Source organism: Nesoenas mayeri (assembly GCF_963082525.1).
Source record: "Nesoenas mayeri genome assembly, chromosome: 26".
Taxonomy (NCBI): Eukaryota; Metazoa; Chordata; class Aves; order Columbiformes; family Columbidae; genus Nesoenas; species Nesoenas mayeri.
The window spans coordinates 5,358,482-5,376,485 of NC_137552.1; the positions used below are offsets into that span (position 1 = coordinate 5,358,482).

Below are 18,004 nucleotides of genomic sequence, written 5' to 3' on the forward strand. Positions count from 1 at the left end.
GGAGCGGCCTCAGTGCTGAGCGGCCGCGGTCTCCGGTTCCTCCGCGGGCTCTGGTTCCTCTGAGGCCTCCGGGGCCTTTCCCAGCGGCGGGGACAAAACTCTGTGGAGCTTAGTGGACTAATTATCGTCCTTAAGACCTCCGAGCTGCCCCATGGGGTCCCCGGTGCGGGCGGGGTCGCGGTGCAGGGAGTCAGGCCCCATTTTTGGTGAAGTGGCTCCTGAGATCATTGAGGATACGCTGATCCGTTTGGCCACGGAAAACGAGCAGTATCTGAGCGAGCTGTCTGATCAGGCCGGGTGCTTCAAAGAGGCACAGATAGTGGGTGAGACTTTATCAGCTACAGCTGGCTCCTGGGGTAATTAACAGCTGTGTAATTAATTCCTGGGATGGTTAACAGCTGCATAATTACCTCCTGAGGTGGTTAATAGCTGTGTAATTAACTCCTGGGACAGTCAACAACTGCATAATTATCTCCTGTGCTGTTAACAGCTGTGTAATAGCTTCAGGTGACTGGAGTGCATGACTGTTGCACTTTATTTTCTTCAGAATTTATATTCCTTTTGTCTGAAAAATGGCACTTGGACCAATCAGTGAGGTACCAAGCGGTGGAGTTGCTTGAAAGGTAATAAATATCCTGATGTTCAGTCCATTTCTCGTTTCTCTCCACTATATGCACTCTATACCACTCATACGAGCAATGTATAATATATTTTTGTGTGTCTAGAGCTTTGCCTCTACTCATTTAATGCAAATGAACAGTTATCTGTATATTCCAGGTACACGCAGAAATCACTTTTCTTCCTTTTCATAGCAGAAAAGAACCGTTTTCTGAGCCACTGTGGGTTTTGCAGGTTTATGATGAAGCAAATAGAACAAATCTCCTCTGGAGAGAAGGTTAAAAGTCGTGACCAAGGACGCGGCAGCAGCTGCCGCTCTCTGCGGGATCAGATCCACGACACCTTTGTCCTGCGGCTCGTGTCGTGCGTTCAGCTCGCCAGCAAACTTTCCTTACACTACAATGTAAGCCAGTGAAACCTGCTCTTATAAGGTTTTTTAGCAATGTGGTAAGTTACATAGTACGTTAATCTCTGTTAAAAACTAGATTTCCTCTTTGAAAGACGCTAACGGTAGTGAAACACAAAGTATATTGAAATGGAGACCTAAACTTTTTCCATTCAGGGCAGATTATCACTCATCAAATAACAATTTCTCAGGAAATGTTCCCAGTACTGGGGGGAAAAAAGTAAAGGCCTCATTGCACAGAAGATAATTTGTCATTTTTTCTCCCTCTTAAGGTAGTAAACAGTGACACAGCTTTGAAATTTCTGCAATCCCTAAAATACTCGTACACTAAGCAGGAACTGCTGGAGTCGGAGCTTGCGGTTTTGAAAACTCTGCGCTTCCAGATCAACGTGTCGACCCCTTTGTCTTACGTGGAATTGCTCCTGGAGGTTTTAGGTAAGAATTAGTAGAAGAGAATGGAAAAGGATTACTTTTTTAAGGCATGAGAGCTATTACTGATCAGAACCAAAATGTATTACGGATTTTTGTATCCTGTGAAGGCAAATGAAACTTCTGGTTGTCCGGGGTGTTATTTTTTGGATGAGAACTTTGTCCTTAATAGAATCTGATGTGTGTTGGTGGGCAGCCAGCCCCGACTCATTCAGTAAAAGATTAAAGAGTTTAAAACCTCCAAACTGTGGTGTAAAGCCCCACTTTCTACAATGAATCAACCGTTTTCTTTGCCCAGAGACAACGTGAATTTCAGAATGAGTTAAATTATTCCGAGATAGAGAAACAAAGGGCAGTTGCGACCAGAAATCTTCATCCCTCTCTTAAAATATCTTAACGCTTCTTTTAAATTCGGTTTAATGACTGGAAGCACGAATCTGATCTCTGTGCCAGGACACAATGGCTGTTTGCTGCCTGCACAACCTTTGCATTTCATGTGTATCCAGCTGCTGGACTTCTCCTACCTCATGAGAGACACCATCTACGACACGCTGTTGAAGGTCGCCATCGAAAATCCGGCACCAAACAAGCTGCAGGTGTAAGTGCTTTATGTCACTATTGCTTAAAATAACTATTTGAAATTAAAACCCTGAAAAAAACTATGAAATAGCTGCATAATTCCAATTATGCCTTTTTTTTTTTTCTTTAGGTTTTAACATATTCTGATTTGGGGGGTTTTTAGTGTTATTTATTATTCACCGGTTCAAAGCAACGTACTTTACATTAGCTTTACGGGCAAGTTAGGAAAGTGTTTAACCATAAAAATCCAGCTTTACCACTATCAGTTAATCGTGCGTTATTTGGACTGAATGAGCCAGCATGTCCATAGGCTGTACAGCGATTCCAGAAACAGGTGGTTTTGAAGCGTAAAAGTAGCATCGTTTTACACCAGAAAGATGCTTTTACTTCTGCAGATCCAAGTTTTTGACGGTAAAGGAAGATTCCATGCTCTTGGCTGTTGGAATCATCAGCACAAGTGTGTTCGTCCTCCACCCTGGGCACTGGAAGCAGGTACAGGGGCCTGGGGGGTTCAGCGAGGAAACGGCCCCAAGTTGCACCAGGGGAGGTTGAGGTTGGATCTGGGGAACAATTTCTTCCCCAAAGGGCTGTGGGGCATTGAACAGGCTGCCCAGGGCAGTGCTGGAGTCACCAGCCCTGGAGGGGTTTAAAATACACATAGATGAGGTTCTCCGGGAAACTATTTAGTGCCAGGATGGGGAACAGTTGGTCTCTGATCTTAAAGGTCGTTTCCAACCAAAACGATTCTGATTACTCCCCTTAGACTTGGGTTTAGAAGCCCATCTGTAAATTAAGCGCTGTAAAGAAGTATCTTCGTTTATTTTTAAGGTTGTGGAGCATTTAAACTCTATCACTGGCATAACTTCACAAAGTATCTTAGAATTTTCTTACGCGGTGCTGACGCACGTCCTCGGCGGCACCACTCCGAGGCAGCGCCACGCGATCCACGGGACAGGAGCTCCAGAGAAGAGAATTTTGCGTCTTAAATAGAATTATCTTCAACAGCCAGGCTTGTGTGGCAGCAGCAAACTGTTACGCTGCTGCTAATGGTCCCTTTTCCCTGATTCTTCACAACTTGGGTTCACTTTTGGTTTCGGACACCAGGCATTCTGTGATATTTCACATTAGGTGTTAATTAGAAAAGCTCATCCTTTCGGGATGTTAAATGAAAGCCATTTTTGTGTAGAATAGTGTTTTTATTATTTACTCTGTGCAGCTCAGTGCAAGAACAGGCTGCAGGAAGCATTACAAAGAGTTCACATCATTGTAGCCAACAGGATGTTAAACACTGTCAAACCTCCTTAAGTTTGGGGAACAAAGAAGTGCTGATGTGACTTAGAAAAGATTTTATTTCAAACCGTCTTTAGTGACCAAGCAGAACTCCCGTGAGTTATTCCACATCATTCGCCGCGTTTGTCACGTTTTGCTTTTCTAACCTGTGTTTTAAGGTGTAACAGAACCAAAGTACTGGTGTTTTAGGTTCAACAGCAGTTTATACGCATCTATAAACCCAAAAAGTACCAGTTTAGCATCTATTCAATAGCTGATTTTCTTTTATTATTCTGTTCAGCTCAATGATATAACTTTACATATTGCTTTTCTATACACTACTTGTAATAACGGTATTTGAAATAAAGTGTCTTGTGGATTTTTGGTATTGTAAACATTTTGTACTGGTTAATATTAAAAGACATCTTGATTTTTACTTTCTCCAACAAAATGCAGACGCTCTACAGCTGCCAGGACGAGTTCTTTACATGGTTACTTGTTATAGAATTGGGATGAGACCCAGGCAAGGCCCCACTTCAGGTTAGTTAACATGAATTTTAGTGCTTTTGTCCATTGCTCCTCTGAGTTAAATTGCGTTTTAATAGAGTAAGAGCCACCGCTGCCACCTGTGTCTTCAATCTTCCCCTTCTCCACGTCCATCCTGGATCACACACACAGTTTTATTAGCGCGTTATCACTGCAAGCATTTAATTTCAAGACAACATCAAATACTAAAATTTAAACCTGATGTTCGTATTGTTATGCGTAAGAATACTTTGTTTTTACAGGAAATCCAGCAAGCCTCAGGTCTTCCCTGAGGATCTAGCTTTACATTTTAATTAAATTAAGAGCAAATCCTGCACATTTTAAAGAACACCAGATGATTCCAAAGGGACAGGGCTGGTCCAGAGGTCGGTTAGTGCTGCACAGGACAGTGCACGAGGTGTTAATCTGACGCGTTCTACAGCAACACTCACCTGTAAGGCAAACAAAACCGAGTTTCGCCTTTTTCCACCTCCTCTTTAAACTGCTGCACGCAGTCCAGGAAAGCCACCATCGCGTGGTCGAACTTATTGTCCCAGAAAAACCTCAGGCCTCCGGAACAGTACAAGGGCAGCTCCTGGAAAAAGAGATTTGTTCCCATTTTAGATATGCTCCGCGCAGCCCCGTAGTCTCTTGTAACGCTTACGTTTGTCGTAGGATGCTTAGAAATGGTTTGTGGCACATAAGCGTGACTTGGTTTGTGGTAAGTGCGGGCTGGGGTTCCCAGTCACCAACAATCACCCCGGGTGACGTTCTCATCCTCGCGCCAGCTGCAGCGCATAGTTCAAGTCCTATCGGTTTTTAATGCTACTGGGTGGGAGAACGAGTGGGTTTATATAGATACAAAGTGAGATATTGCGATGGAGAAGTCGGGGCAGCCGCTCCTCCTGTACCGTACGCTCATAAAGAGCTCAGTTTGTTTTCTGCGTCCCCCAGAGCTCTGTGGCATTCAGGGTCAGCGTCCTCGATTTGTTCAGGATTTCTCTTACCTTTGATTTGTCTGTGAGAGACTCTAAGTACGAGTGGTTGCCATATGGCACCAGGCGGTATCTGAAAGGAGAGAGGGTTCACCGGCAGGTGAGTCAAACTGTCTTTATCTGCGTCACAAGTAAAACGCGTTGTTATATCGCACGTACCTTTGAAACTTCAGGCCCATTTTGTTGGCGAGCGCATGGAGCAGCAGCACCGTCTGTCCCCAGGCGGCGTTGATCTCGTTCCACTCCACGGGAACGCTGGGGAGGCGGCCAAGCCTGAAGTTATTTATTGTGCCAAACTGGCCGCTGTGCCTGCGAGAAGCGCAATTATGAATAAGCGCAGCGGGGCAGGAGTGAGTTCAGAGAAGGGCAGGGGAGGCTGAGGTTGGATTTTGGGAACAATTTCTTCCCCAAAGGGCTGTGGGGCATTGGAACAGGCTGCCCAGCATCTACGTTACCAGATGTGAAAGGTCGCATTGAACACGTTGGTTTTCTTTAATTTATCCAGTTGCATCTGGGCGTAGCGCATTTGGTTGTCCACGCTTTTCAGCTCGTCGTCCAGCTCCAGTTGCTGCCTCTTGAATTCACAGTATTCCTTCTGATACCTTTTAATAGAAGCAAGACAAGAAACTCAGTGCAGGCTCTTACCAAACAGTGGTTGCTCACACAATATACCAGTTGTTGTTTTTTAATTTTGCAAAGAACAAGCCACTTGCATTTGTGCATTATTTACAGGTTTCTCCGTGTTATAATCTCATTATCTGTTACCTAAATTCCCTGCCCTACGCTGCAGTTGTTGTTCACTCACTGAGCTTCTTCCTGCTCCAGCCGCTCGGCCTCTGCCCTGACTCTCTCGAAATCTTCAGCCACCGTCTTGCGGTTTTTCTCAACGTCCTCCAGCTCCTGGATCAGCTGCTCTTCCTCCAGTGCGAGTTCTTTTAGTTCCGCCTGCAGTTTCTCCTTGTCATCCTCGTTCATTTGTTCCAGGATCTCCAGGCATCTCCTAAAGGAGAGTGACACGGTCAACCAGAACTGTCACCAACACTCCCAGCTCCTTTTCCACCAGGCACTTTGCAGCCGCTCTCCTGCAGCATTCACAGGGTTGTTGTGACCCACATGCAGGACCCAGCACTTGGCTTTATTGAACCTCAGACAATTAGGCTCGGCTGTGTCAAGACTTAGGCCTGGCTCGGATTCTTTTTCCTGGGTTTCAAGCTAATGCAGCGCGGTCTCCGCTCACGCCCGGCTCACTCACCGGTAGTTCTGACACTCGTTCTCGGTGATGTTGAGCTGCGTGTCCAGCTGGTCCAGCAGCGTGTCTGTGCACTCCTCGCACAGAGGGTGATCGACGTCTGTCTGTCCTGACATGATGTCAAACAGGTCACCGGTGACCTGCGGGGAGAGCTCACCCTCAGCTGCAGCAGAACCACAGGCAGCTGCTTTCAAGAGTCACACAATTCTTCAATCGGTGAGGTATTTTTCACAGGTTAAGTTTTGATTTAAAATAAACCAGCTTTACTGAACTACTCAGTGACAAAAACACCAGCAGGTACTTTACAAGTTAATTTTGCAGAACATTGAGAAAAACCGATGCTCTGCTCAAAAGCATCCAAGTTTAGCAGCTCACGGAACACTCGCCTTGAGCCTCCGGCTGAGGTTTTCCATCGTGCCGCCATCCGACGCCTCCCCGATCAGCGTGAAGCTGTTGGCGCTTTCCGTCGACATCATCCTTGGAAGGAATTTAGTCAAGAGTTGAGTGACGAGGGTCTGGAGGAGCCAGCTCTAGCGCTAAACTTAAACCTGAGACTAGTTCTAGAGTCGGAGCGGAAGAACAGGCACAGGAGGCCGGGGAGCCCGCGGGTCAGGAGGGCTCTATGGTGACAGCGCTTTGCGTTAATTTGAGGCTAATGAGCAGTGACATAACAGCGGGGGGTTCGCTGCTGAGGGGCCCTCGGGTCACAGGGAACAGGCTGCGCGGTGACGCCGGCGGTAACACCCCCAGGGGCCATACGGGACCCGCCTGTGACTGCGACCAGCCCGGTGGGAGCGCGGCGGCGCTGGTGACCGTACCTGGCTGGTGGGATGAACCTCCGGGAGACGCCATCCTGTCGGTTCTCGGTGAACGCTTCCTGGGGGGTGAGACGAAAACGGTCACCGGGAGGGGGACAAAAGCCACTAGGGGAGGAGGGACACGGTCACCGGGAGGGGGGAAAACGGTCACTGGGAAGGGAGGGAAAATGGTCAATGGGTGGGGGGGACATGGGCACCGGGAGAGGGGAAAAACGGGCACTGGGAGAGGGGGAAAATGGGCACCGGGAGCGGGGAAAAACGGGCACCGGGAGGGGGGAAAAACAGAAACCAGGAGGGGAGGGACATTGTCACCCGGAGGGAGGGAAAAAGGCCACCGGGAGCGGGGGGACACGGTCACCGGGAGGGAAAACGGTCGCGGGAGAAGGAGACACGGTCACCGGCGAGAGGAGCGCCGTTCCCGATGGGGCTCCCGCCTCCCCCGTACCTCCGTGAGGCCGCTCTCCTCTTCGTGCGCGTCCCCGGGCCGGGCAGGCGCCGCCGCCAGCAGCGGGGCTACGGGAGAGGAGGCGTCACCGCGGCCCGGGCCCCCCGGTGCCCCCCTCGGTGCCCCCCCCGGTCCCCCCCGCGCCCCGCCGGTACCGGTGAGCTCCTGGATGGTGAGGCGGTCGAGGATCTTGAAGGAGGTGTCGAGCTTGAGCGGCTGGCTGCAGCGCTGGCACACGAAGCTGACCTGCGTGGTGCAGGCGGGCGGGCGCGTCCCCTCCATCGCTCAGCCCCGCGCCCGCTCCGCCATGGCCGCGCACCGGAAATGACGCACCCACCGGGGGGGGGCGGGACCACACTCAGTCCTAGCAGGGCGATAGGGAGCGCCCGCCATTCCCCCTGCGGGCGGTTGTGAAGGGAAGTTGCCAAATTAATGTAACCAATTAACGTAATAAATGCTTTCTGATCACTCGCAAAACGAAGGGTGTTTTCCAAGTTTTAGACAAGGGGGTATTTTTGGCGTTTTCGATCCTTCTGCGCAAGAGGGAGGCAGAAGATGGAGCGATACGTTGTTTAGAAGCAGCGTGCTTCGCTTATATTTAATAATTAATAGGCGTAAGTAGGAAACTAAACAGTTATACCCAACATCATCGATTATTTCTTAGTATAATATCAAAATTTTCAAAAGCGTGTGTGTGTGTGTGTGTGTGTGTGTGTGTGTGTGTGTGTGTGTGAGAGAGTGAAGCGGCCAGGACCCGGCGGCGCGTGCGCGGGGAGTCACGCGGGGGGCGCGCGGCACTGGCGGGCGCGCGGCGTGAGGTCACTTCCGGTGGCGGCGGCGCCGGTCCGGTGTGTGTGTGTGAGGAGCGGGGGGGGCGGCGGCGCAGGCGGCCCCGCGGCAACTGCCAGACCCGGAGCGACCCGGACCCAGCCGGACCCGCCGCCATGGCCTCGCTGCTCAAGGTGGACCCGGAGGTGAAGCTCAAGGTGCGACCCGCCCCGCCGGCTCAGGCCGCGGCGCCGTTGCGGCCCGGCCGTTGGTTGTGAGGCCGCCCGCCCGGTTTGTGCCCCCCCCACCCCCCAGCGCTACGCACACGGGCGCCGCCGCTCCGCGGGTGGGGACGGGGCTTCTCCGCGGCCGCCCCGATCGCTCCCCGAGGTGCGGCGGATCCTCCTCGGCCCGAGCAGGCGCTGCTCGGTTCCCGGTTCCCCGCGCCTTCCCTCTCCCTCCGGAGCGGCCTGGAGCGCGGGCGAGGCGGGCGGGCTCCCCCGGCGGCTCTCGGGGGCGGAGCTGCCCCTGGAGCGCCCCGGGGCTCGTGCTGGAGCCAAGCTCCCCGGCTGCAGCGTGCAGAGCTCGGCTGTGCTGAGCCCCGCATCCCCGCTGAGCTGTTTGTTCTTCCCTTCTGCAGGTTGACTCCTTCAGGGAGCGCATCACCAGCGAGGTGAGTGTCTCTGCCGCTGCCCGGAAGCCATAGGGTTTTTCTGACGCTTTTCCGACAGTCCTGAGCGCCATTCGAGCCTCTCCTGGCAGCTCCACAGCGCTCAGAGCACCAGCCACCTGTCTCTCACATCCCTCCTGGTGCCTTCTCACCTCGGTTTACCCTGGCAATTGCCACAGCTTGCGTTCTCCCCTGTTTCCTGCCTTTGCGCAGCTAGTTTCCCTGCTGTTCTTGCCCTCTAGCAGGAACCTCACACCATTTTTTCACACCATCCTCTGTTCTTTTTCTCTCAGGCTGAAGACCTGGTGGCAAACTTTTTCCCAAAGAAGCTGCTGGAACTCGATGGGTTCCTCAAGGTAAGGCCGACATTGCGCTCCGGATCCTTTCTCCTTTTCAAGCTACGTGTTGAAAGCAACCTGGCAGGTCTCGTCCTGTGCGTTGTCTTGCATGTGTTGCCTCCTTACAAAGACGCGAAGCAGCAGGTCTGCTCCTCGCGTGCACTGGAGTGCTCTTAGCTCTAGAGGGGGTGCTTCCTTTTACAGTTTTCTTTGTGCGCTCGCCACATTTATCTCTCTGACGCATTCGGCAGCTTCGGGCTGTCCTTGGCGATGCTGCGGGACTCCGGCGCTGCAGACAGCTGATGGCTTTGATCACAGGCTGCATCCCGCGCGCGGCTCTGGGGTGGAGGGAGTTCTCCTCACAGGCCTATTGTTAGACTTTTTTTTTCATTCTTAGACTTTTTATTTTTCATTCATCCCTATTTTATGGCCGGATAAGAGGGAGGTCTGAATCTTTTGTCGTCTCGTTGTGTTTGGTGTGGCAGAGTTGGTTAGTTCGTAATTAAATAACAAATCCGCTTTATTTTTTTAGGAGCCGATCCTGAATATTCACGATCTCACTCAGATCCATTCGGACATGAACCTCCCAGTGCCTGACCCGATTCTTCTCACCAACAGCCACGATGGGCTGGACGGGGTAGGGTTACCCTCTTGGCTCCCATTCCCTGCTTCTCTTAATTAAAACTGCATGGCTTGCTGTGTGCCGGAGGAGGAGATTCTTATTTAATACCAGGCCCTGCTTCTCCCAAAGGCTTTAGGAATTGGTCTCTTGAGCCTGGGAAGAGGTAACGCTGTGCTCTGTAGTCCTCCTTTCCTGTTAAAGAAGGATATTTAGGAACCAGGAGCGCAGCAGAGAGGCTCTAAAGTTTTCCTTGTTTCCTTTGCAACACTGTTACAGCTTCTGACTAGTTTGTGAGTAAAACATTTTGTATATTTTAGCCCAATATGAAAAAGAGGAAGCTGGAAGACCGCGAAGAGACCTTTCAGGGTAAGAGTCCCCACGTCTCTTGTGTTGCTGCCTGCGCCGTGTCTGAGGGGGTGAAATCACCTGCACCCCGCTTGCCCTGTCCTGACAGCAGCTGCTGCTCGTGCAGACCTGTCCCCGAGACCTCTCAGGTTGCGACCTGCGGACGTTCTGTTGTGGAGGAGTCAGGTTCCGGCTCTTAGAAGCGTAATTAGGGCTTCTCTGATAGACATAAGTAGCACTTGCTTGAACCTGGCTTGCTGACCTATATGCTGAGAGCTCTCCTTGTCTGGAGGAAGATACCAGGCTTTGGATTGAGCTGCGGCAGAACCGGCTCATACACGTGCAGCAGGAAGGTCCTTTATGCCCAATCTCAGCAGCCTGGAGCTCTCCAGCTTTCATCTCTGTGTTTTTCTTTTCCTTCCCTCGTGGCAATCGCTGTTATCCCACATCAGACTTCCCGTTCCCCGCAGGTTAGCGGTAACCGGGCTCACTGTCCACGCTGGCCTTGGCAGGAGATAAAACTCGGGAGATAAAACACTCGGGTGGACGTTCGGTCCGATCCCCTGGCGCAACCGTTGCGACGTGGCGCTGACGTGAAGTGTGTTTCTCCTCTGTCCTCAGGTACCAAAGTGTTTGTGATGCCCAACGGGATGCTGAAGAGCAACCAGCAGCTGGTGGACATCATTGAGAAAGTGAAACCGGAAATCAGGCTGCTCATTGAGAAGTGTAACACGGTGGGTGTTGCGCTGGAGCAGGTGGAGTTTTTAGGATGGTTTTGCTCCTGGAGGACAAAGGTGCTCTGGGTGGAAGGAGCAGCCCCTCTGTGTTGTTTGAGAGAGTTGGGGTGTTCGGCCTGGAGTAGAGAAAGCTCTGAGGAGACTTATTGTGGCCTTTCTGTGCTTAAAAGAAAGATGGGGACAGACTTTTTTTTGCAGGACCTGTTGCGATAGGACAAGGGGTGATGGTTTGAAACTAAAAGGGGGAGATTCAGGCTGGACATGAGGAAGGAATTGTTGCCCTGAGGGTGGTGAGAGCCTGGCCCAGGTTGGCCAGAAAGGTGGTGGATGAACCATCCCTGAGACATCCCAGGCCAGGCTGGACAGGGCTCTGAGCACCCTGAGCTGGTGACGATGTCCCTGTCATGGCAGGGGGGGCACTGGGGGAGCTTTAAGGTCCCTCCAAGCCAAACCATCCTGTGACTCTGTTCTGTAGGGGAGGAAAGGCAAGATTTGTATTGCAGAGACTAAAAGTGTCTGGGAGGTAGGTGGAGGGAAACGATGTTTTCCTGAGCCCTCGAGGCGCTCTGTAGTTCACTTGCTGAAGGAGGACGATGGCTGCTGTGCCGACTCCTTCCTTGAGGCTCCTCTTCATCCTTTGCACGGTCACGGACACTGTGCTTGTGTGGCATCCCAGCCATGTGGGAAATAATCTCAGAAGTGTTGCATGAGCGTGAAGGATCTGCGGTTTATCAGGAATCGCATGGCAAATGACCCAGTGACTTTTGGTAAGACATCTCTGGAGATGTTGAGGTTGATCAGCATTGTGGTCTTTCCACCACAGGTGAAAATGTGGGTGCAGCTTCTCATCCCCAGGATAGAAGATGGAAACAACTTTGGTGTTTCTATTCAGGTGAGACACCGCTGCCCGAGGAGGGAACTGTGTTCCAGGGACACGGATCTCTTGGGTTCCTCTGAATCTTTCCATTCATGGGGTCCAGCATCTGCAGTCCTGGGCTTGGTTTAGGTTTTCAAACCCAGACCCGAGCTTGACATGGCACTGCTGAGGCGTGTTGCAGTCTCGTGAAGCTCATGGCTTCTTTGTCTTCCCTGCAGGAGGAAACAGTTGCTGAGCTTCGAACTGTGGAGAGTGAGGCTGCATCCTACCTGGACCAGATTTCTAGGTAGACGTGCAAGAACAGGCTCCTTCTTTTGGGCAGGAATCCTCTTGGGAAAAGGGAACTGCTTGGGGAAGGTCCCCCAGCTTTTCTAGGGCAGCTTGAGCCTGATGTTCTTTATCTGACCTTTATTCTCTCCCTTTTCCTACCAGATATTATATCACAAGAGCAAAGTTGGTTTCCAAAATAGCTAAGTACCCTCACGTGGTAAGTAAACAGCGAAGCAAAGATTTACATGCTGCACCCTGCTGCTTTTTGGGACTCTTTGGGATGCTTGGTCACTGTCCTTTTGGAGCTGAGGGTCCTGGGGGAGAGGTGGGATCGTACAAGGGTTACAGCTGGTGAGAGGAGAGCGGGGCGAAGAGGGAGTTCCTGTGCGGAAGGAGCTTTGCTTGTGTCTGGGAGGCAGAGCCGAGCTCAGGCCGCTCAGGCGCGTCTCTGCCGCCCGCAGGAGGATTACCGCCGCACGGTGACAGAGATCGACGAGAAGGAGTACATCAGTCTGCGCCTGATCATTTCAGAGCTGAGGAATCAATATGTAAGTGAAGAACAGAGCTCGGCCGTGGAGAGCGCCCTTTTGATCCTGCTGCCTCTGCACCACTTCCTAGAGCCGCAGGGGTTTCCAACTGAGCGTTCACGCGAATCTAGCGCAAAATATTCCTTCCACCTCCGTGATCCTAAGCTCTTTGTGGGGAACAAGCTGTTCCTGAGGGCTGTAAAGATAAATCTTCTGTTTTTTTAGTGTAAAGCCTGGCTGAAAGAGGCCGTTAATCTTCACAAGGTGTGTGGTTGCACGTAGGGGTTGATGGTAGCGTCAGGCTGAGCTGTGCTGCTGTTTTAACCGCTGGGAAAGCTGAACAGTGGGCGACTGGGCAGAGATGAGGCTCTTAGGGACTTGGATTAGTGCCAGGGTTGGGTTAACAGTTGGACTCGATGATCTTGAGGGTGTTTTCCAACCAAAATCATTCTATAATTCTTGTCTGAGTCCTGTTCTCCCTTGTTTGCAGGTCACTTTGCATGACATGATCCTTAAAAACATTGAGAAGATCAAGAGGCCTCGGAGCAGCAATGCTGAGACCCTCTATTAAGTGTCAACGTTTGAACTTGAGAACTGTTCAGTCAACTCAAGACCGTCATTGCCTTGGTTTGTTACGTGACTATCGAGACGGGAAACTGGCTGGAAATAGTATCGCATTCTTAGTTAAACTAAAGCAATTCTCGCCTAGTTTTGTGATTGGTTTTGTTCAGGTCTCAGGAGTTCTCCCTCCCTCTAGTAACTGGTAATGAGGAGGCCATGCCGCTTTGGGCCGCCCCTGAGAGCACCAGCCCCGCAGCAACATTCCTTCACGCCTTTCTTCCTACCCGAGTAGGAACCACACTAGAGACCAAGCCCTTGTCCGTAGGCTTCACTGGGGTCTCTGGGGTTGGGGCAGATGGTTCTTAAGCCTGAGAGCAAGCCCAGGCGGTGGGGGAGAAGCTCACGCTTGGGCCTCTCAGCCGCTGGTGCTCTGCAAAGAGGGGAACCTGCCCCATCTGTGCCCACTCTGGTGCCACTGAGTGCTCCGCTCTGCGTTCCCGGCTCCCTCTCCTCCGTCTGCCTTGCCAGTCCTGCCTAAATCAGTGCTTGGAACTAGGCCTGGCTGGGCTGAGCTCAGGCGGCTCCTGCTCCTGTTTACCATTTGACTAGAGCCGCTTTCCTGGCTGAACCCAGCGTTCCTTCGCACACGTTCCAGTGCCCCTTCAGCACAAGGTGCTTTTGTCCAGGTGGAAGGAAAGGAGAGGCCGGAGGTCGATCCTAAAGTCCCGATAGTCTCCAGACTTGGTCACCCCCAGCTCTGCTGTCCCTGCTCCCCATGACAGCGGGTGCTGGGGGGTGACGATGGCCAATACCCCCCAATACAGTTCCAGACCTTTTCCCCTGCGGAGGCCGCGCTCGTGCGTGCGCCTGGTTGCTCTTTCAGGCCGCCGGAACGTTTCCTGGTCCATCACAAACCCCTTTGGAAATGACTGGTTGTGTTGCTTCAGTTTTTGTGTCTGGCAAGTGGGCCCATAAAGCTGCAGGCTCCCAACATTTTCTTATTTATAGTATTTCTACTTAAGTCCCGTATTCAGGGAACACGAAATCATTTGTTTCAGGAACCTCGCTGTTTCCCGGGTCTCGCTGTTACACCCGTTTATTGTGCAGTAACCTCGATAGTTGTGTTACCCTCATTGTAACAACAGTGGCAAATGGAATGAACTCCCTCCCCTTCTTTTTTTCTTGGTTTTTTTACTTCATTTTTATTTCTCCTGCTTCCACATTAAGAGCCATGTTGTCTCTTGCTGGTTTCCCAGGGATTTGCCCGGAGTGTGGAGGGGCCGCTGGCCCTCGCTATAGACTCTTCTGTTGTTGTTTGTAGTAAGTCAACTCTTAGTCTTCCCGCTAATAAATATTTAGTAACAAACCAACTGTTCTGGCTGCTGTCTGGGAGCAGCACATCCCCTTGTGTTTCTCTGTATCGATTCCTTTCAATTTGTTCGGCTCTCTTTGCCAGATGAAAGTGTGTAAACTTTTACCATGTCAAGAAATTAAAACAAGGTACTTGGAATTCTTTTAAGGCAGCCCCTTGTGTGTGATGCTGAGCTCTTAGGCCGTGCAGTGTGAACGTCAGTCCTGGTCTTGCCTTTCTCACATCAGCTGCTCCTTCCCTGCGTTCTCATTCCTCTTTTTGACCGTGGTGTGAATGGCTCTGAAGGTTGTTTCTGTTCCTTTCGCATCTTAGGCTCACACTCTGGGGTTTAAAGTGATCTGTCCCATCCCAGCCCAGCGTGTGGGACTTTGACCACCCTGGTTTTAACTGCAGGAGACGTGCGTGGTGTTTGTCAGGGTCCACGGCAGCTCCGGTGCCCGGATGCTGCAGCCGGTGCCTCTGTCGCCTGCGTGGTCTGTTCCTCTCTAGGCTGCTCCAACCAAAGCCTCCTCTGCCCTCCCCAGGGGATCGTCCTTATTCGTGTGGTGCTTCCTCCCGCGGCCCTGGGTGCAGAGCCCTCTCCGGTGGCCCCGGGGCTGCTCGGTGCCTTGGCCGCCCTTCCCAGCCGCAGTGCCGCTAGATGGGGCCCGTGCCCGGCCACAGGAGCCACCACCGCCAGCCGGGGCTCCTGCTCGGCACGTCTGGCCTCCGAACCTTCAACCGCTGAGAAGCAGGAGCAGCCGCTCGCTGACAGACGCTTCCCGAGTCCCGCCGGCCCCACGGTGCTCCCTGCAGTGCGGGAAGGTCCTGCTGCTGCCCAAGCTGCTCCGGGGAAGGTGGGAATCGAGCTGGGAACTCGGGGCTGAGCCGGAGCTCACGGGAAGGGTCGTCGTGCCAGGACTTGGTGTGGTGCAGCACAGGGGGTTCCTCACCGCAGCCAGAAACCCGGCTCAGCGCCCCCGGGGAGGGACGGAGCATCCAGGGCAGTTGTCCTGTAGGGAGCGGGTTCATGGATGGGGGGGTTTCTTGTCTGTGATCTTCACCCCCGAGGCAGAGGTTTCGTCTTTGCTCTCCGGAGGAGCGGCAGCGTGCGGCCAGGGCTCGATTCGCACCTTTGAGACTTCCCAGCTTACACCAGTGACCCTTAAAGCTCGGAGGGGAGGACGGCAGCGCAGCAGTTGTGTGCAGACAGGAATGCAGCTGGCACGGGAAGGGTCAGGCAATTTCCACTGTTCCGTTTCACACAATCTGGCCCCGTGAGACAGGAGAGCAGGAGTGGGAGTTTTCCAGAGGCCAAGGGCTGGCTGGGGCTGTGGTGACGCTTTGCCCGTGTCAGGAGAGCTGCCAAGGGGTTTCTGTACTGTACACTTTCCCCGGTGTCTGGCAGGCGCTGACTCTGAATTTCCATCAGCCAAGAGCTGTCAGGCTCTGGTTTTGGTTTCTATAAATTCCAGAGACTATTTTTTGCCACATCTACCTTTCCATGCGAGCGAGAACCAGCAAACTGCTCTCCCACTTGCATTGTTTGGGAGATGTGTGGCACTTTAGTAAATATAAGATGGGCTGATGGGCAGTACCTAAAAGCAACCAGGGAGCCAAAATAAACTTGGTTAGGACGTGACTTCTCCATCCTCGGTGTGGGATGAAGCGCTGGGCTGATCGGAGCGGGGAGCTGAGTTGCGGGAAGAGGTACGTGCACAAACGGCTCATAAACAAGTTGGTGTTTAGTGAGATATGTAATCTTTTAAATTCTAGGTTAGCTTCAAGCTGCTTTTGGAGAGGATACACAAGCATTTGTGGCTCTTAAAGATCCCCGAGGGCTTTTCGTTGGGAAGGTATCGACACAGGTTTCCTGGCTCTACAGGCCCCGTTAATTCCTCTGCTTCCCGAAATTCCCCCTGCAGGATGGCGATGGATTTGGGGCTGTTGTGTTTGCCCTGAAGCAGAGCTCCCACAGGGGCACGTTGATTCTTGTGTTGCTCGTTAATAGGCTTTAAAAGCCCTCAGTGTGAAAAGTCCAGCAGAAAGGGATGGTATTAAATAGCGAGGTACTAGACACGGCATCCGTGGCACATGCAGCGGGGCAGACACAGGACACAGAACATTTCATTTGCGTCCTGCAGGGCTGGGGCGGGTGCTGCGGGCTGGTTTGTTGTGGGGATGTCATTACAAATTAGGGTTTCTCTTTCTTTTTTTCCCCGAACATCCAACGTGCACAGCACGGAGAGGGTTCCCACACTTTTATTTTCAGCCATCTCCCAGTCACTCTGCAGGGCTGGGCTGTGATTTGTGGGGCAGCAAGGCCTGTGGAGTTGGTCCAGTTCTCTTAAACTGCTGCTGTGCCGCTTAGAAAATGAGTGTCTGTAATTGCAGCCTGGGCCGGGACCTTGAGGGACTTGGGATGCAAAACCAAGAGGCAAAGTCAAAACTGAATGATCTGCTCTTTTTGTCCTTTAAGGAAATGGAATTCAACAAGCGTCCTGCTGCAACGTGCACCTGCACAGCTGAGCGAGACGGCTGCGTGAGCAACACATCCGCATTTCGTAGAATCACAGAATCATTGGGGTTGGAAAAGCCCCTCAAGATCACGGAGTCCAACCGCTCAACCACCCCATGTCCTGAGAACCTCATGTCCGTCTGTCCAGCCCTCCAGGGCTGGTGACTCCAGCACTGCCCTGGGCAGCCTGTTCCAATGCCCCACAGCCCTTTGGGGAAGAAATTGTTCCCACATCCAACCTCACCCTCCCCTGGTGCAACTTGAGGCCGTTTCCTCTGCTCCTGGCGCTTGTTCCTGGGGAGCAGAGCCCGACCCCCCTGGCTCCAAGCTCCTTTCAGGCAGTTCAGAGATCAGAAGGTCTCCCCTCAGCTCCTGTTCTCCAGCTGAACCCCCCAGGTCCCTCAGCCGCTCCATCACACTTGTGCTCCGGCTCCTCACCAGCTCCGTTCCCTTCTCTCAGCTCCCTCCAGCTCCCCATGAGCCGATCCTGTGGCTCCGCAGGCTTTGCTGGCGCGGTGGCCAGCGAGGCAGCGATGACGGCGCTGGCACAGAGCAGACGTGCGTGTGTCTGACCTGCCCAGCTGAGCCTGGGCTAAAGAAGGCTGATGCTGCCCGTGGTGGTGAGGATAATGGAGTGTCCCTTACAGCAGTGTGGCCTCCTGCCTAACAGTGCGGTGACGGGTGAGCACGGCCAGACAACCATGTCCAGGGCAAGACTGGCTACAGAGGAATTGCTGAGGCTGGGGGAGCTGCCTCCCAGAATCCTGGGGTGGTTGTGGTTGCAGGGACCCCTGTAGATCCCCAGCCCTGCTCACGCAGGGTCATGGAGCAGATCACACAGGATCCCAGGGGTTTGAATGTCTCAGAGAAGGAGACTCCACAGCCGCTCTGGGCAGCCTGGGCCAGGCTCTGGCACCGCAAAGGGAAGAAGTTTCTCCTCATGTGCAGATGGAGCCTCCTGTGTTCCAGTCTGCGCCCGTTGCCTCTCACCAGGAAACTCTGACGGGAGAAGGAGCGTGGCGCTGGGTGAGGTGAGGTGATGCTGGCAGCGGGAGTGGAAATGTTGGGTTGAATCTCAAGCTCCGGT

The 18,004-nt window shown here is 52.5% G+C and overlaps 3 protein-coding genes across 5 annotated transcripts; 2 read left to right on the forward strand and 1 right to left on the reverse strand.

The window, feature by feature from the left end:
• Window positions 1–151: 151 nt before the first annotated feature.
• Window positions 152–3,022, forward strand: CNTD1 (cyclin N-terminal domain containing 1; the record flags this gene model as incomplete). The annotated part of the gene is made up of 7 exons (XM_080359754.1): window positions 152–323; window positions 548–623; window positions 853–1,021; window positions 1,297–1,459; window positions 1,907–2,051; window positions 2,428–2,524; window positions 2,861–3,022. 7 exons carry the CDS (start codon window positions 152–154, stop codon window positions 3,020–3,022), a joined length of 984 nt encoding a protein of 327 aa, XP_080215880.1.
• A 166-nt stretch (window positions 3,023–3,188) lies between these two features.
• BECN1 (beclin 1) lies at window positions 3,189–7,648 on the reverse strand. Of its 2 annotated transcripts, XM_080359796.1 has the most exons (11): window positions 7,489–7,648; window positions 7,334–7,401; window positions 6,889–6,947; window positions 6,457–6,547; window positions 6,074–6,210; window positions 5,627–5,821; window positions 5,277–5,423; window positions 4,981–5,130; window positions 4,834–4,894; window positions 4,279–4,421; window positions 3,189–3,962 (listed from the first exon to the last, which is right to left on the reverse strand). In XM_080359796.1, exons 1-11 carry the CDS (start codon window positions 7,613–7,615, stop codon window positions 3,794–3,796), a joined length of 1,347 nt encoding a protein of 448 aa, XP_080215922.1. In that variant the 5' UTR covers window positions 7,616–7,648; the 3' UTR covers window positions 3,189–3,793. The 2 variants fall into 2 exon arrangements, with proteins under 2 accessions (XP_080215922.1, XP_080215923.1); XM_080359797.1 differs by lacking the exons at window positions 4,279–4,421; window positions 4,834–4,894.
• Window positions 7,649–8,164: 516 nt separating this feature from the next.
• PSME3 (proteasome activator subunit 3) lies at window positions 8,165–17,221 on the forward strand. 2 transcript variants are annotated; one of them, XR_013923333.1, is made up of 12 exons: window positions 8,165–8,319; window positions 8,742–8,774; window positions 9,065–9,127; window positions 9,642–9,746; window positions 10,049–10,097; window positions 10,698–10,810; window positions 11,637–11,705; window positions 11,909–11,976; window positions 12,123–12,177; window positions 12,422–12,508; window positions 12,978–13,114; window positions 16,879–17,221. XR_013923333.1 is itself a non-coding variant. In XM_080359675.1 (11 exons), the coding sequence occupies exons 1-11, from the start codon at window positions 8,278–8,280 to the stop codon at window positions 13,056–13,058; spliced, it is 765 nt and encodes a 254-aa protein (XP_080215801.1). In that variant the 5' UTR covers window positions 8,165–8,277; the 3' UTR covers window positions 13,059–14,448. The 2 variants fall into 2 exon arrangements, 1 of the variants encoding a protein (XP_080215801.1); XM_080359675.1 differs by lacking the exon at window positions 16,879–17,221 and having other exon boundaries at window positions 12,978–14,448.
• The last annotated feature ends 783 nt before the right edge of the window (window positions 17,222–18,004 follow it).

Coding starts and splice junctions, on each gene's coding strand:
- PSME3 (XM_080359675.1), top strand. CDS start 8,278: ATGGCCTCGCTGCTCAAGGTGGACCCGGAGGTGAAGCTCAAG. Junction 8,320..8,741: donor ACCCGGAGGTGAAGCTCAAG/GTGCGACCCGCC, acceptor TCCCTTCTGCAG/GTTGACTCCTTCAGGGAGCG. Junction 12,509..12,977: donor CAGAGCTGAGGAATCAATAT/GTAAGTGAAGAA, acceptor CCTTGTTTGCAG/GTCACTTTGCATGACATGAT.
- BECN1 (XM_080359796.1), bottom strand. CDS start 7,615: ATGGAGGGGACGCGCCCGCCCGCCTGCACCACGCAGGTCAGCTTCGTG. Junction 5,424..5,626: donor CTGGAGCAGGAAGAAGCTCA/GTGAGTGAACAA, acceptor TTCTATTAAAAG/GTATCAGAAGGAATACTGTG. Junction 4,422..4,833: donor CTCTCACAGACAAATCAAAG/GTAAGAGAAATC, acceptor CTCTTTTTCCAG/GAGCTGCCCTTGTACTGTTC.